The sequence below is a fragment of the Aptenodytes forsteri genome, unplaced genomic scaffold (assembly GCF_000699145.1).
Source record: "Aptenodytes forsteri isolate BGI_AS27 unplaced genomic scaffold, ASM69914v1 Scaffold66, whole genome shotgun sequence".
In the NCBI taxonomy this organism is placed as follows: Eukaryota; Metazoa; Chordata; class Aves; order Sphenisciformes; family Spheniscidae; genus Aptenodytes; species Aptenodytes forsteri.
In genome coordinates, this window is record NW_008795131.1 from 4,836,406 (window position 1) to 4,854,988 (window position 18,583).

Consider the following 18,583-nt stretch of genomic DNA (forward strand, 5'->3'; position numbering starts at 1 on the left):
GGTGCTTAGGGACATGGTTTAGTGGTGGACTTGGCAGTGCTAGGTTTATGGTTGGACTCGATGACCTTAAAGGTCCTTTTCCAACTAAACAATTCTATGATTTTTACACAGTGTTATTAGCGTGATAAGGCTGAACAGCCCCTGATGCAAGAGCTGGCCTGTCCTATTTCCACAACTCTACTCCAGTTTGATTTACATCATGTAAATAGAGGTCAAAAGCAAGCCTCCAGTCCCGAAAGATGCATTATCTCTGACTGCACCTTCTGTACGTTTTATGGAGCAAATTTTTAGGTCAAGGAATAGTATATAAACCTATCCACTTGAACAGAAAAGCAGGAATGGAAAATATGACCTATGAGTCAACCAAGCACAAAGCTCGCATTTCATCAGGAACCCGTATCCTAATTATTGATGAACAAGGTGCAGTTCTGGCATTACAGAGGTTTTCATTTATCCTCCTCAGCCGTTTTGGAGGTGGGGAACAGCCAACATTTACTACTTACTTACTTCAGAAACACCACCACGAACTGCAAACTGCTAAAGATGCATCTGCTGATGCCACTAAGGTATTTAACTCAGTGGCACTCAGGAGGCTTGTTTGCCAACTAACCCAAGCCATGAAGCCTCATGGCTTGTATCGGCCAGCTGCCAACAGCTGTGGTGTCAGAGGAAGGGAGCCTGAAGCCACCCACATTGACTCCAGCGATCTGAGCACTCCCACGTACGACCCAGTTAGTCAGCAGTGTCACAGCCGCTCACATACATGTTCTTGAGTTCCATTTTCAGCAAAGGAAATGTTGAGGTTATAATATTAAACACTCTGGCCACTGGCACCAGGAAGCCTCACGAGGCAGCGTTAGCCTCCCCGATTTGCCAAAAGGAAAGTAAAACGTGCTACGTGGTATGCTTTGAAACATCAAACAGCAGCAAAGGAGAGGATATCTTTCCTTCAGGTATGATTCTAATTGCTGAGCCTTGCTTCACTAGTAAAAATCCAACACACATCCTTAGTCAATCTGCAGGAAAAAGTAGCTGAACTCTTCACTAAAAGAAACGCTTGAGCCCTCTTCTCTTTCCCCAGAAAGCTCCTCCTGCAGACACAGACGCCTGGCCCTGGGACAGGCAGCTTGCAGCGAGCAGTGACACAAGGTCACGGCAGCAGTGGGATGCCCTTCCCTGTGCACCCACCACGGCTGGCAGTGGGGACCCCGCAGCATCAACAGGCAAGGTCACATTCCAGGGAGGCAGAGCGCAAAGACAGAGCGATGTTTATGTTCGTTCACTTGCTTTCACGATAGCTGGGTATTTAATCTCTGCAGCTCTTTTCTTTTGACACGATGGGCTCCTCTGGAGTCATCACAGCCTAAAGAGTCCATCAAGTAAACAAATCCAGATTTCAAAAACAGCTAGCACAGCTCACTCCCACGTCGCCGACTACTGAGAGCTCACTTCCATTTGACAGGCTCCAAACAAGAATACAACATTTCAAGTGGCCAGTAAGTAAATAAATACGACGAAAGCTCGATGAACTTAGCAGCACACCCAAAGAGCAGCATGTGGAGCTGGCAGGGGCGTGAGCATGGCATGCAGGGGAGCCCCAGCCCCATGGGGTGGGCCACTACAGCTCTACCAATCCCTTAGATAGAGAGAAAACCCTTGCCTGCTTTCTCACTCCTTTTCTTTCTCCCAGTTTGAGAATCTGTTGCTGGGCTTGTAAGTGATGCAACCTGGTCTTTACCAGATATTTTTACTTTCTTAAAGTCAAAATACAGTCAGAAGGTCAAATGAAATACAGCTTTTCCATAGCACCTAACTGACTTTGTGAACTTCAGAGCAAAAATCTAACTGAAGAAGATGCCAGGGGCGGGGAGGTGGGGGGTGTGTGTGTGGAATCAATAGATATTACTTCTAGAATTTTACTACAGTTCTCTTTTTTTGATTGTTTTCCAAAAGTACAGGAGGGAGAGGAAGAGAGTTTCAAACTGTCCAAAAATGGTAGAATTTGTGTTACGCTTAAACAAACCTCTGGTTCAAGTTGCCTTGAACTCAAGATCAGTATCTGCTCTGTATTATCAGACAACGTCTGATTTTTGTTCCTTCTCTTTTGTTTTCCTTTTTAGAGGTTTATTTTTGAAAGAGGACTATGTAACAGGGCCTCTTCCATTTCAGGAAAAGTAAACAAAATCCTTTGCAGGGAGGATCAGGGATGAAGGAACAAAGCCAGCTAGACTAAACTGTATGAAGGTGAATTTATTTGTCATCGTTTGGTATCACAGCAGCACTATGACTTTGATCAAGGTCATGGCAAGGTGCTGCACACAGACACACTCACTCCCGCTCAGAAAAGCCTGCAGTTACGGCAGCAATAGGAAAGCCTTACTATTAGTCCCAGATTTTGGGTGGGGACCTGAATGAGAACAAAATAACACAGCAAATCAATGCCACGTCTGCAAAGCTAAGTTCCTAAACTGTGATCCCAGCTTAGTCATAACTCCATCTTTCTCCTCTTTACTCCTGGACTCATCTGGCAGACCACACCAGCTCAAAACATCATCTTTCCTCGGTACTGACTTATCTAAACCTCTCACCGTCAGCAGTGCAAAGCCCCGACAGACATCTTTCCAGGGCAAAAAGCAACCAAGTCACCATGGAGGATCCATCAAGTCCTGAGCCGTTTTAGCACTAATACCCAAATGCAAAGAAACCACAGGTACAAAGGATTTGGTGGGATCTCTAGGACTTCTTGGGATAACTTGGCTTTCTTATTTGGGATAACTAAGGGCTATTTGCTGCTGCTAAGACCAAGGTCCCTGCAAGAATTTATGTGCTACGCCAAGGCTAATTCTCTGGGTGCAGACATGCTCCTGAACACAAGAAATATTGGGGTGGACTCTTAAAACCAGAGTAGGAGAACCCTAGGAAAGTCCTCTCAGCAAGAGGACTGGACTCTGCCAGAGCTGGGTTTTGTCCACAGCATTCAGGAATAGGAAATTAAACGGGCAGGAGAGAGACCAACAACTTCTTTAGCCTGGTGGGGACAGGAGGCAAGCATGATAAATACTTAAGTTCCTGCTTATTAGGAAATGCTTGGCAAATAACGTGAAGCCTGAAGGGGGTGTTAAAGAGAAGTGTATTCAGTGTTATGGGAAAGTTAATGAGAAGCTAGAACCATTATGTATGTATCATATATGGAAAACTAGGTGAGGCCCCTATGGACCATTATATACTGTATGAAACTTTATGGACACCGTAATGCATTATTTTTAATGATTCCCTTGCCTACTTCAGGCCCTGGAAACCAAGAGCAGCTTGCCTAGCTTCCTCGTGGTGTTTTAGCAATGACACCTTGCTTGTTGCTAGATTTCTGGGTTATTTTAATGAGAAATAATTGGGTTACTTTCCAAGATTCCACAAAGCCGATACGCACTGAATAAAAACTCTGAGAAAGTTGCTGCTGTGTTGCAGTGCTCTTCACATCCTCTACCTTCTAGAGGGTTTCCTCCCCTGGTAAACCATTTATCTACAAATATGCCCGCAAAAACATTGGCACTTCTGCTAGTTCAAGTTTGCATTGTCATCATCCATCTCTAGGGAGAGCCAGGCCACAGAAATAACCAGCTGCAACATCACAACGATTGCCCCTGCAGGAGATGTATATAATGAAAATTGAAAGCTGCAGGATGAACTTCTTACATACTTGTCCTTTTGGTTTATTCATCAGAAATAATTATCTGTGCTCGCATTCACAGGAGCACATACTTTATGATGTACATTAAAATTTAATGGATTTTTAATAATACTGTAACTACAGCAGAAGCAGAAAAAAAAGACAGACATTAAACCATATGTGCTGTGTTGGTGGGTAAATGGTGTTGAGCAAACATCAACAACATGTAACCAGTTTAGCATCAGTGACGGGAAGAAGGAACTGTTACTTCCAGTATTTGAAAATCATAGTGATCTCTAATCTTGAACATTTAGCTTAAAGTCTCCCTCAGTGACAAAGTAGTGCATGCATGAAATGAGCAAACATGAGTTTCTGAATTTCAGGACACTGCAGGTGATACCCTTGGCCTTCGACAAGAGTCCAAACTCCCCGGCTCAGTTTCTCCACCTCTGCAATGAAGAGAAGCAATATGAATATACCCCACGACAGTGGCATGAGAACGTGTCTGAATTCTGATTTCCATTGTGCAAATTAAAGTACTCCCCATATTTTACAAAGCTATTGATATCTATTCCTTAAGCATCAGCAGAAATTAATGCTCCAGCAGGAGAGACTGACACTCTAAACACTTTCCTCAGAAGCCACTCTGCAGCTAACTTCAGTGCAAAGCATCACCATGTCACCAATGCTTGGACTGACACCTATTTATAGACTAAGAAATTATATACGTGGTGTCCCCACCAACAGCGACACATCTTCATTCAGGCATGAGTCACCTATTCACAAGCATGTTTCCAAAAATAAATCCTATTTACCAGAATTAAATCCCACATGCTCAGAAGAAAATGTGTCCTTAAAAACAAAGCAACAGGAGAAAAAGGCACGTTAGAAACCCAAACAATAGCAAACAGGCACTGAAGTCTTCAGCCTGCATGTCTCCATGTTTCATACGATCATGCTGAGGCTGGAAACATTTAAGATATAACAATGAAGATGGTCGTACATTGTCATTACAAACCCCTGCCAAGGTCACCAGAGTGCTACCATCCAAAAGGAAGTGTCCAGAATATTCTTGGCAACTCACACTTTGCAGAAATAGTAAGTATATTGCAGTTATTAGAGAGAACAGACAGAGTGAGCGCCAAGTAATCCCAGAAAATGTAGTGTTAAATAGAGGGTTCAAACCACAAAGCTGTTGATGGGGAATGTTAAAAATGTCAGCGTGGCTGAAAGACATTTGCCAGTGGTGAATGTCAAGTAGTGAGCTACTGTTCAGCAGATGCAATAAAAAAAAAAAAAAACTTAAGGGTACTTGGGTAATGGGACCAACATTACAGTTGTTGATACAAATTATATCCAGAAAGCAAAGAAATAAATGGATAAATAAATAAATAATGCAAAAATGGAACAAGTTCAAACTTCTTTTATAGTAATAGTCTCCAGTTGAGCATAATCACCAAAGCTATAGTGATAAGATTGCCAAAACGAGACAAACATCTGTGAGATGAATTCATCTCAGAGGGGAAGCCAACAGCTTGTTATCATTAAAGAGGCAATGCTCTCTCTGCGTTTGAACTGCAGGCCGCCTTGTTACTGCGTTTGCTGAGGCAATTGCACCAGATGTTGGCAGCTATCTTCAGATGGATGACAAGCACCTGCTGTTGGGGAAATTAAATGCTCGTCGGCCTCCTATCCTTCAGGGGAGGGTGGGCCGGGAGGGGAAGAGGGGGAGTGGTGATGGCTGACCCTCTGAAATAAACCTATTTATGCAAAGTGACAGTAAGTGCTGGTTTGCCAAGCAGGGAAACAGAGTGGAAATTCATTGGATCTCTTCCATTGCCCCCGGTGAAATCTGCTCCCACCCTCCCAGTCCTGACAATTAACATGGCACCAATCTGAACTCGCTAAACCACTCATCAGAGTAATAAAGTCAACAGAGGGACCTTCTCCCAAAAAGTCACTGCTCGCACAGCAACTTCCCCAGAAACGGAGCATCACCACAGCAGAGTCTGCTGCACACCCTCTTTTCCAATAAACACCACTAGAACAAGCTTACAGCCCAGCACTTTCAGGCAACACAGTCCCAACACACTTTGTAATGTCAGTGTTAAAATAAATAGATGCTCAAAGTGGAATCCTGCACACGCTCCTATTTGCTCAGATTTAAAATCAATGTCCTGGAACAGGGGTGCAAATGTAATCTCACTTTCACTACCAGCCGGTGGTACGTGAATGTGCCTGACCGGTTCGTTTCAGACCAGCCCTTCTCAGTATTAGGAGTGGCAGTAAAGGTCACGATGGGCACTGCAACTCATTTTTAAAAAGAAAACACATAGCAGCTTCTCTGACAGACTTTGCTAGTGTTCAACTTTCTGCAAAAAGAAAAACTGCAAAATGTGAACTTTTATACGAGCAATCATTTCTTTAATATATCCAATACTCTTACTTCTTCAAACTTCCACAGCGATGACATTACAGCAAAGAAAAACATTCTGTGATATGTTCTGCCAGCAGGACCCATCAGAACCCAGATCACTATTTCAACAACATTTTGCCCTGGACAAGTTGAAAACACCACTGGTAATTCCTATTCACTCCAAACCTCTTGCAAATGTCCCTGACAGAGATAACATTTGTTTGATCTAAACTGGCCACATGCATTTTAGGTATCCTTCATGGAACAGGGGTGCAAATGTAATCTCACTTTCACTACCAGCCGGTGGTACGTGAATGTGCCTGACCGGTTCGTTTCAGACCAGCCCTTCTCAGTATTAGGAGTGGCAGTAAAGGTCACGATGGGCACTGCAACTCATTTTTAAAAAGAAAACACATAGCAGCTTCTCTGACAGACTTGCTAGTGTTTCAACTTTCTGCAAAAAGAAAAACTGCAAAATGTGAACTTTTATACGAGCAATCATTTCTTTACGATATATCCAATACTCTTACTTCTTCAAACTTCCACAGCGATGACATTACAGCAAAGAAATACATTCTGTGATATGTTCTGCCAGCAGGACCCATCAGAACCCAGATCACTATTTCAACAACATTTTGCCCTGGACAAGTTGAAAACACCACTGGTAATTCCTATTCACTCCAAACCTCTTGCAAATGTCCCTGACAGAGATAACATTTGTTTGATCTAAACTGGCCACATGCATTTTAGGTATCCTTCAGATTAAGAGGCAGTTAATCTTCATTCTGCTTAGATTATCTTAATTGGCTCTTCATTTGAGCTACTTTGCCCTTGTCCCCATTTCTGAAGTTATATTTATAAATACGTATACTGTACCACACACACACACAGAGTACAACTACACACATCTCTCCCTCTCCGGGCTGGCACATATTACCCAGTACTGGATGATTATTGATAGGACTGACGCTGACTAACCTGCCATGCTTGGCTACCACTCCAACCAAAATATGCACAGGCGCATTTTTTCCCAGAAAATAAAATACTAAGTTCTCCTAACAGAGAAATACACATGTAAGATGGACGCCAAATGAATTTCATATTCTACCTCTGCAGAATTAGCATAAGTTTAATGAAACTGGTCGTACCTCAATATTGCATGTGTGAACAAAGCTCTGTTATTTCACCTCTAGGACTGACTGAAAATCATCTTGTTGATTTTTAGCACCCTAATGGAAAATCATAGAAATAAATAAAAAAGAACAAGCACACAAATAAAACAAGAACCACCAGGCTCTGCACAGAACCCTCCACTTTAAAAATAAATTTTCCACCAGAAAAATCTAAGTTTTTAGAAATCAAGCTGCAGATCAAACCATGCTTTTCCTTAACACTGTACAGCAGGGTGAAAGGCAGACACGGCTGGAACAAGTGCTCAAAGGTGGGCTGATGCGTGCACGGCTTTACTCCTGGGAGCACAGAGAGCTCCGCAGCTACGGGGCTGGGCATGGGATTGCCAGCTCCTGGGGACGGAGGGGAGGGAGCACCTGGCACCCCTCTGGCTCACCAGCACCGAGTCCTGTGCAGTGCCAGCTGAATGGGTTACGAGTGACCGAGTATGGCCATTCATTTCCATGTGGAAAAAAAGTTATTACACCTCCTTCCAGTAATGTGTGCTCTTTTTCCACATTTGGAACAACTTATATGAAGTTCCTCGTGGATACTTTTAAGAGCCCTTTTCTTAAGGGCCCAGACTCAGAGCTGTATTTAAAAAATCCTCACATTTCACATCCTATCACTCGATACTGGTGTATTTATTATGTAGTATGATGACAATGATCAAGTGGTTACTCTCCAATCAATTATATTTTAACTAACTCGCTTTAGCTGATGAGCCCACCCCAAAATTGTGAGCAGTGTAGTGCAAGCTTCAATTATACCATACAAAGTTTTAAATAACCGCTGCTATTTTTTCATTAGAGAACCTATGTTAAAACATGAGTTTTCCCAAGGCAAAGCTTTGGCACCCTCAGTTGTAGCTACTCGAAGAACAGAAGTAATGTTCTGGACCCAGGTTATCACTTCGATGGGTGTCAGGAGCAGTGCCTACATTTATAAATATCTTCCTGGAGAGTCCAGGAGGCTGCACTTCAAGATGAGTGCCAAAGTGGAATCTCATGCAATTTCGCAGCATATATTGGAAATATCTATCAGAAAGTTTTACCGCACTCCTACTGCTGTGGTTTAACACCACTATCCTTTGCTTTCGATGCAGCTTGCTGGGGCAGAGTTCATCTTGCTGTTATCTTTCTGCATAGCAGCCAGCCCCATGGGCCCTGCTCCAAAACAGGGGCTCCAAGCTGCTACCACAGCACAACAAAAACAAATCATTTCCTTCCAGAGAAGTTCTACACGACAACCCCACTCATCCACACTGCGGCTGAATCCAAGATCACTCCAGGGATAATTTGAAGATGTTACCAAACATGATTAACTAAATTTGTTAGGTATTTTATATAGCCTACTGGGTTTGTCTAAAATAAAAGCAGGGGGTAAAAAGCAAAATTGACTTCCTTGGCATCTCAGAAAAGATACAGGTCATTTTCATGGGTTTGGCTCAGTTGCAAAACTGATACAAAGACACTACAAACAAACATTCACACACATGTAGGAGGAGGAAACGTGAATGTTTTCTTTCAACTTTTTTCTCCCCAAACAGAGCCCCTGATTAATCACTAATTCCATTTTGGCTTTTGGTATGCTTCTGGGTCTCCAGTGGTGTATCATGCTCTGCAAGCTCAGGACCAAAACTGCTCCCCTACTATTATTAAAGTATGTGAGACACAATGTAGGGCACCAGCCATAACTTTATGGGGAAAAAAAAAAAAAATAAAAATCAAAGAATATAGCAGAGTTGTCTTAAAATAAATACATTTTAAACAAAGGATGCAGGCCCTGCCCTTATGGCTCCTAGGAGCTGGGGATGCTTAAGCTGTACCAATGGCAGAGCTGCACCGCCTGCTCTGCAGCAGCTGCCAAGCACAGACACCTGAACCAGCTCAGGTGCTGCTAGCACCAACCCGGCCTCAGCCCGCTTACACTGCTACCAGGGGTCGTCTTCAGTCTGCATCGAGTCCACACCGATGCAGGCTGCGAGCGTTGGCATATTTACATTTCCCATGCCCTTCAGAGCTTACTATGTAAGAAAGGTAAGGGAATGTAAGGCGAGATAAACAGCTTGCCCAAAGTCAGACAGCAAGTGGGTGGCACAGCGGGAAACAGAAGGCAGATGCTCAGGGCCCCGACTCTCCACCACAATTACCTCATCTCACACGGGTTACGGCGCTACAGCACAAAAGCTTCCTTGCCATTTCATTTAACCAGAGTAGAAAAGGAAATAAAATTGTACTTCAAACTTCTGCTGAGTTCTGATACAGCCTTCTTGCCCACAAATCCTGCCTTAACATTTCCTCTTTTCATAAAATCCAGGTAGAAACCAACAGCTAATTTATAACAAAACCACTTCCACAAAGCATGTGTCTTATTACAGACCACCTAAAAACTGACTTCCTGTGTACAACTTTTCACTGACAGAATGAAAACACTGACTTCTTTTCAAGCAACGATTGAGTTTCTCAGTTTGTTTAATAAAAAAAGCGCACGCCTGGGAGGGAGAAGAAATAATAAAAAGTGCTTTAGGCCATGAGGGACCCCTATATCCCAGATCCCTTTGTCACATGCCAAAGCAAAAATTTAAAGGAATATTCATTATCCTTTGGAATATCATGGTCATAACATTCAAATAAGGAAATCCAGAAATACTGGAACTTTCAAGCACAAGCAAAGGGCAGAGGCAGCAGCGTGAACAAGGCTGAATGCTGTTCCGTGCTACTGTAACAGAACAGCCCCCATAAATTGTGTTTTTCATTGTCCCAAACTTAACAGAAGCTGCAAACAATGACGTATTTGTCTATTGCTCGTTCTGTTTTAAGGAGGTGCAATGATTCAAATTAAGCAACTTCTCCCAAGGTACACCCTTAGATAGAAAAGAAGAATATAATGAGCTAAAAGCTATTTAACACCAGGTCTAGAGCTCAGAACTGCTTTGGAAGGGAACAGTGAGGTTAGCAGCCATTAAAAAAAATGCCAACACATTCTCTGTTTTACTGCATATTACAAATGTTTTGGGAACTCCGGCTATTACAGACTAGAATGTAATTAAGAGTCAAAATCTGTCCCTTCATTTCATAAAATGTAACCAATTCACAAATATTGAATCTAGAAATACAGTGCTGAAAAATGTGAAAGGCTAACAGCTTGTCAAATAAAAAAATGACTTTTCTGCAAAGCAAATACTTTAAGAATAGACCATCCATGTATCCTACAGACCATTAAATCTACATATCAATGTCCAACAGATGTAACAATACAATTCAAACTGTATGCCAAGTCTAAATTAACTAAGCTTTCACTTTCATACAAGCAAAATTCTTTGCACCTCCCGACTCTGGCCTTAGCCCCAGGTCCACACAGACTTCCAAATCCCCCCAAAATGAACCCATGGCGAGAAAACCACCTTTTCTCATGCTAACAACTCTATTGTAATAACATCTTCAGAGGCCATACTCAAGGTCTCGGGGAAAAGTAAACCACTGGAGTGCTTAATACTACAACAGCGCATTAACTCGTTCACACCCAGGCAGCCTTGCCAAACAAGGAGGAGTTTTCTCTCATGTTTTCTTGATTCATATTTTCACAGCTGTCAGAGAGGAAAGCATGTAGGAAGCAAGTTACGTAAACCACCCGATTAGGCTGAAATCCTCGGTGTGGATCACACCTCCTTCCCTCTGCCCCCTCCCAGCAGAGTTACACAGAGAGAGCAGAGGGACTTTTTGTCTATTACTCACAAGAGTTTATTTTTTTCAAAGGTTAAACTGGTCATTATTTGCATTGCTGTCCATGTTATAATGCATGACATTGTACAATCAAAGAAGGAAATTCTCATTCTCACGTTTTGCTGTCTGCAGCCTCGCTGCTTTCAGCTTTAGTTTTCTTGCAAGACAGCACTATGGCTCTGCTAAGGTGTGCCTGGAGCAGAGACAGGGTTTGAGAAGTTACTCCCCTCTCACCTTGTTAACTGCCACTAGACAATAAACCACAGCTACAGAAGGAAGAGATGAGAAAATTACAATCTTTCAAAAGCTCAACAGTTGCACAGAAAAAAACCATCAGAAACTAGATATTATTATTCCACTGGTCTGTTTTGCATCTCACAGGAAATAGCAAGTGACTGTACAAAACGTTTCAGATCCAGAGAGCTAATTCAGAAATCCTGCCCTGCCACTAGACAATAAACCACAGCTACAGAAGGAAGAGATGAGAAAATTACAATCTTTCAAAAGCTCAACAGTTGCACAGAAAAAAACCATCAGAAACTAGATATTATTATTCCACTGGTCTGTTTTGCATCTCACAGGAAATAGCAAGTGACTGTACAAAACGTTTCAGATCCAGAGAGCTAATTCAGAAATCCTGTCTTGTTTCAAAATTTCCAAGTCTTAAAAGCCATTCTTGGGGAAACAACATATACCAAGCAAAGTTGAAACATGCCTATGATTTGTCTGAGGGACCTCGTGGCAAGCCAGAACAGAAAACAAAATTAATGCATACTGCTCTGTTCCAATTTCATCTGAAAATTTAAAATAAAAAGCAAATGCCATACCCCCTTCCCCAAAAGTAATTTTAGGATTGCTGTGAAAGAAAAAAAATAGAGCCAATGCTTCTGCTTCAAGATTTTTAGAAGTAAAACAGCTGGGGCCACCAACACCAGCGCTGTTTTTCTAGCAGTCTGAAATAACAATATGTAAAAATACTGTTTGTCCACAAAATTATTTCACACATCTCCTTTAAAAATCACCATGCTTTTTCAAAAAAGTATAAATTTAAATGTATTCTCTCCCACGCAAGAAAAGATGATTTTTCTACAAGAAGTGTCATATATGAGCTGATCTAATAGTTCAAGACAACTGAAACGTACCTTTAACATCACTGTTCCCATCATGCTGGAAACAGGGGCTGGAAGGACACAGTAGCCTTTTCATTCAAAGGACTGTTCCCACCAAGACTGATTACGGTATTTTCAGTAAGAAGATTTTTTTACTCAGAATTCTGTTTCGATAATTGGGTCAAAAAGTGTATCTGGAGCCCAACAACATTAATGTATCAATTAATGACCACACGCAACCATTTAGCATTCGTAAGCTCATCAGCCGGTCCCTCCGACCCACATCTCGAGCCTGGCTTGCACCGCACCAAAGCGGCCTCGACACAAAGCGGGGGACTAGCAGCTGGGGCACCGAAAGGGTTAAAATCCCATGTCAAACAGCAAGTCCTGGCTCCAGACCAGAAGGGACATGGGAACCAGGGCAGCTGAGTTATAAAGGCCTTATTGTAGCAGCCCACTGGATTGGAAATGACTTGTAGGCCTAATGAAACAAAACTTTGGCAGTAAAACAGAATGAAAGGAATGAGACAATAAAAGAGAGGAACAAAGGGAGCAGAGTTGTTTCAGCTTAGGAAAATAAGCTCACTTTGTTGTTGGGAAAAGCCAAAGCCGATTAGGATAAACCAATGACTAGGCATAAGTCTTCCAAACTAATTACACAGTTCGCCATGTGAAGTATAATTGCAAGTCGCAAAATAAGGACTACACTACTTTCACAGGAGCTCTATAAAGGGAGCATTACCTAGTAAAAAACGAACCCTAAGAAGTCCCTTATCATCAGCTGCTTGCAGCTTAAAAGGTGCAGAACATGCATGTCCAGAGAGAAGTGCAATTCATTAGCGTTCGGGGGCTTTCTTCTGCTGGTCACAGTCCTCCAGGTGAGGCTTTAAGAGGCTGTTGCTTTTTTTTCCTTTTTAAAATTATACCAGAAGCCTTAAACGCTCCAACATGTCCTGATCTCAGAGAGCACCATTTTGCTTACACTTTCAGAAACCAATAAAACAGGTAGATCCACAGCCACAGCCCTGCTGATGGCTCAGGGCACTTGTGGCCTCTCCAGAAGGGAGGAAAGCGCAGCCCCACCACGCTTCCCTTTGGATCTCCTCACTTCTAACACCTTCTCATTTAAATTCTTTTAAAACTTGGTCTTAACAGCCAGCTTTTCACACGTCAGTACAAGGGCAATGCTGCAGACCCTGGATGGGTTAACACAGCCAGTGAATTTATTTTGTTTGCAAGAATGTTTGAAACATCTTTGACTGAAATAACAGAGGATCACAGAAACAACTGCATTAGACTATCAGGATTAGGTAGTAAGACAATGGATTTTTTTTTTTTCCCTTCTGATTGTAAACAGTTATGGCTTAGTTTGGAGTTTTGTTTTCCCGGCTTAGCCTCCTCACGTCCTCCTGTGGATCCTGCTCCCTGAAACCACTGGAAGGAGAAGCCTCAACCCCAAACTCTCGCCCAGATATGCCTCCCGCCGGCTGCCAGCCTTGGGCCCGCGCCGCCCTTATCGGAGGCGCTGGGCTGTGCTCCCTGCCCATCTGCACCACGAGCCGTGCCGGGCTGCGTCCCACCAGGGCCTACGGGCCCTGCAGCCAGCCCCCTCCTCGGCACCCAGATCCCCGTCCTTGCCTCTCTGGGGAGCCCCACAACGACTGTATGTGCGCAGGTTCAGCATCACAAGCTCTAAGCATGCAGCAATCACGAGCCTGTTAATTACACTGCTTCGTGCTTGTTCTGTTAAGCCTTTTTGGCTTCACTCAGGTAATTTTTCCCAGTCTTCCTCCACAGCTTACAGCAGCTAGGGATGCCCGTCTTCACAAAATGAAAGCTGGGACTCCTACAGATCCTAGGCTTTACAGAAAGAAAAAATAGTCACTATCAGAAATTTCACGATCAAAGTCTCAGGGGTTATCATTACCACATATTTTGGTGCTCAAACGGGCAGGCATATTCACTGGTAAAGTCCGGGAACAGGGTTTATTAAAGCAGTTTTCTTTTTATTGGAGAAAAAGGTTCCGGCATTTACTTTTCAAAAAGCTGCAGTTTCGAATTCAACACTTTAGGCGCTTTCCTGCCAACTCCAGTTAAATGAGTGAGTCCGCCTAGCCCCAAAGCTGGTAGCTGTTCTAACCACATCGTGTATTTTGAGAGCTACCTCCAGTTACCAAAACAACCTCCCCTGGTTGCAAAGCTCTACTCTGCAGCAAGTACAAACAGGATTTCAAGAATCACAGCAGTAGGTAAGCCATTTTTTCCACACCAATAAATAAGCTCAGCACTTCAAAGAGCAAGTCACCTGAGATGCTCTTATCAAACATGGGCGGCTCCTCTACACGTTAATTATGTAACGCAATTTTCTTTATTTTAAGAAAGCGCTAAGCAAATGCAAACCTTGCCAATCGATCATGATGCATTGTTTGCACTGTAATGGCTTGACTGGAGAGTGAGGCTTGTGTGCTAAGCGGTGCATAGATGTATCACCAGTCCCTGCCACTAAGAGCTTGCAATCTGAGCAAGCAAGTCAAGGAAAGGTGGGGAAGTGGAATGGAGAAGGAAGCAGCTCCTACAAGGTGCCACAAGGCCAATCCTGGGTCGTTATATCTGAATGCAGCATCCCAACCACTGCAGCATATTAACAAGTCTTCTAGTTTAGCTGGACCACAAGTCCGCATTTCCTAGGGTCATTAACTAGCTCTGCATCTTCTCACAACCAGAGCCTTGGGGAGAATCATCTCAAAACACCCCAAAAACCAAACCGTCTCAGCTGATAAACAGGAAAGTGCAGTACAGAGAACTTGAATGCCTGTGCACAAGGTCGAGTCACAGTGACACAGCCAAGAAGCCTCTCCTCCAAAACGCCACCAACTTCACCAAACTCATCTCCTTTTCACAAGCTAGAATAGGGAAGCGTGAAACAGGGATGCAACTGGAAAAGGTCAGCTGGTAGCACAGTGGCCGAGCCCTGTGAGCCTGAGTCCTACAGGAGCTGAGCTCTAATGACTGGACCATGCAGCCTCAGCAGGACATACTGCAGCTCTACTGCCAGAGGAATGGGTTCCAGCCTCGACTGCAACTTGTGCAATTATTTTCAGTGCCTTAATTTTTTAGCCTTCAAATTAAGACACTTGAAAAAAATATTTGATTTTCCAAAAGTATTGCCTTTGGAAAGCCAGGCCTCTTTTAAGCTATCTCGAGAAAGGCAAAGCACGAAAGCAGGACTGAAGTGTCCCGAATCACTAGTCACTACTGGAAAACACAGCCTAGTTGTCTGCATTCTCGGGGACTGTAAAATTGCAAGCATGAAACTACCAGATGGCGAAATTTAAAAGACTATATTAAGACAGCATCCAGACAATATGCAAAGCACTTACATTGAAACTATTATTAACTTCAAAAATACAGGTTAGAGGAGTTCTGCAATTAGAAGTAACTACAGAAGAAAGATCCAAAAGCTCATGTAATCCTTTAATAAAAGGCTCAGCAGGCTGTAAACATCCTGCCGGAATCGAAGATTATTATTGAAAATAAAATGAAAGGTTTGCAAAACAACTATCAATCCAGCACAGGAACAATTTATAAACTCCCCTCCTCAGCCCTCAATAAATACTGCCTGGCCAAGGCTTTTCAGGGCAGATAAAAGAAACATAAACTAACTACAAGGAATGGGAACTGCTTTGCTTTGGGATATCCTGCTGTGTCCTTACGCAATCAGGCATCTAAATCATCAATTGATCCACTCCAAAAGACAGGAATTGAGCTGTATGGAGCCCCATGGACCATAGGGCTGACAGGAGTCTCCATGGAAGGTGGTACCATAAACTGCCTTCAAAGCAGATGGCTCTGCAAGCTCTTCACCTTGTCGGACTCCTGACCAAGCACCCAGAAGCCCTGGGGATCCAGGAAGCTCCAGGGAAGTCAGTGGCACTAAGCTCCAGACAGAGCCTGGTCTGTGGGGTTTGAGCTGTCCCATCACTGAAAAGACTATTCTGGCAAGGTTCAGGTTTCCTTCCTTGCGTAAACTTTTTTTTTTTTTTTTTTTTTTTTAAATCATGTCAGGATTCTACATTTCCAAAGCAACTTGCACAAGGATTTTTTAATAAGAAATTAAATGGATATTCTAGTGACTTCCATATTACTTTTGCTATTCACGTGGTTCCTTCAGGCATTTTCACAACTCAATGAGCTCTCTCAAATATGTCTATCTGCTCCTTTCGCCACTGGAATCAGGGGTAAACAGAAGGCTGATTTTATGGAGTAGACAACTGTGTAATCATTCAGCTAAGGGTCAAATTCTTCCTGAACATAAACAAATTCACCTCCCAATGATTCTTTTTTCTTTAAAGAAGGTAAACAGTGTTGGCAATGTTGTACACATACACATGCAACAAACAGAAAAGGAATTCCAGAAGCGATTCCAGAGGCTTCGAGAAATTACACTGAAAGGCAAAAAACGTGGCCCTCCTTTGAGCACAGGCCTCATTGCACTTCTGTTTTTCAAAACACACTTTAAAAAGAAAGGGGGAGAAAAAGAAGAATTCAAAATATGTAGTGCTCACTTGGGCAGGAACTTACCTTGCCAAACTGTTCAAAGTATTGCTTTACGTCTTCCACTACTGTATTAGCCGATAATCCACCTACAAATATTTTCTTTGTTCTTGTGACCATCTGTAAGAAATTACAAGACAAGCATACGGTTTAACCAGATTATTTCAAACAATATGTGGAAAAAAGAAATATTCTTCAGATGCCATCCCTAACCCAGTTAATGAGAATATTTCTTTACAAAAGCAATTCAGATTCTATTTGATTAGATACTTCTTTTTTTCTTTGTCTTGTTTTGGTTTTATTTGAGAAATGGCTGAGTAAAGGCACTCAATAACAACTCTAGCCCCCGGATATTTTTTTTTAATAAATGATTTTTATTGTGCTTCTCAATGCAAATATAAGTGAAAGAGGAGTCCAAGTGTCATATCCTCATAGCTACTGTCTCAAAAAGACGTGCCATTTCCCCCGCTTTTTCCCTAAAGACAGAGTGCATGCTCTTTGGCAGACAAAAGGTAATTATATCAAATCAAAGCGATGTGTTATTAAGTTTCCATGGGTCAGTTTAAAAGGAACCTGCACAGTCACTTTAAAAATAATCAAATGACGAAAGATAGCAAGAGCCACCAGTGCAGTCCTCTAGCTGCCACAAACCACGTTTCAGCTGAAATGCTCACAGTATCGCCATCCATCAGGGGCTGGATCAGGCCCTTCAGAAACCCCTTCGTGTTCCCAAGACCACAACTGAGCACCCAGCTCTTCTTCCTGACCCACGCACCCCCCGAGTTTGGTCCATACAAGGTGACGGGATGGTGCTGGATTCCCTACAGAGAGCGTACTATCAGATAACCCATTATCCACAACCCGTAACCCTTTAAGACAGGCAGGATCCAGCCCAGGGACCCAAACCCCAGCGGTGGCAGGGGAAGCTGGTGTCTTTGGTGGGCCGATCCCAAACCACTTGAGCCTTGTGGGCCACCTGAAATCAAGGCTGATCCAGGACAATGTTGTCAGCACACTCCAAAGGGGCAGGCATCATCCCGTATGCTTGGACATAGGGGAAACGCCCCAGCTCACAGCAGGCAATGCCCTTACCACTGGAGACAACAACTAATCAGCAGCCTACACCACCATATAGAGACATTTTAAAGTCAGCGTTGCATGTTAACTCAAGAAACCAACAAACATGTCAATAAGAAATTCATGCATTTAAATACGCTTGAGTTTGTTTTCTGTATGACAGAAATTGGGACGAAGCAGCCCACTTACAACAGCTGAAGGGAAAAAACGCCCCATAACTCCAGAACCAGGACTCGCTTGGTTAAACAACGGCCGGCAAATGCTGAAGCAATGCAAAGGGAACAACACTGGGCATTCGGCCGGAGACAACTGCTGCAGCTGCTCAGTGCAGAGCCTAGATTTTTCTCACTTTTTAATTTTTTTACTAAAGACAGGATACATTTTATGATAGCTACTGAAGGTCGCAAGGTGCAGCCCAGCACCTTTTCTCTGCGCCGAGGTGCTGGGGGCTGCCTGGAGGGTCACCACGCTCCTGCGGCAGTATGGCAACCCCATCACACCACAGGCTCCCACGTGGCTCTGCCCCCACGCCACGAGACCCCGTTCCGCACATCAGACCCACCGAGAGCAATGGTGCTCCCCAAACTGGCGCCGGCCCAGCTGGGGTTTGCCACGCGAGTGGAACTGCGGTGACAAGCTGTGCTGTGCGGCTGCAGGCAAAGCCTTCGCAAAACTGAGACACCGAACAAAAAGCTTGGAGTAGCCCCAGATTCTCTCAGCGCAGAACAAATTAAACATCACTCTCGTCTCCACTGCCATTCAAATTAACCAGGGTAGATATTTCCCTCAATCAGCCCCAACCATGCTTTACAGAGCGTCACTTTTTTTTTTTTTTTTAAGTTAGGAAGAAAGAAAACAAAAAAAA

General features: G+C 43.3%; 1 protein-coding gene across 1 annotated transcript in view; it reads right to left on the reverse strand.

Moving 5' to 3' along the window:
• The window catches only part of MSI2 (musashi RNA binding protein 2), a gene marked incomplete at both ends in the record, with an annotated part of 263,463 nt that overhangs the window by 156,987 nt on the left and 87,893 nt on the right, over positions 1–18,583 (reverse strand). Inside the window, one exon of the mRNA XM_009278253.2 lies at positions 16,669–16,761. Coding sequence (XP_009276528.2) covers positions 16,669–16,761 — 93 coding nt within the window. The remainder of the gene's footprint in view (positions 1–16,668; positions 16,762–18,583) is intronic.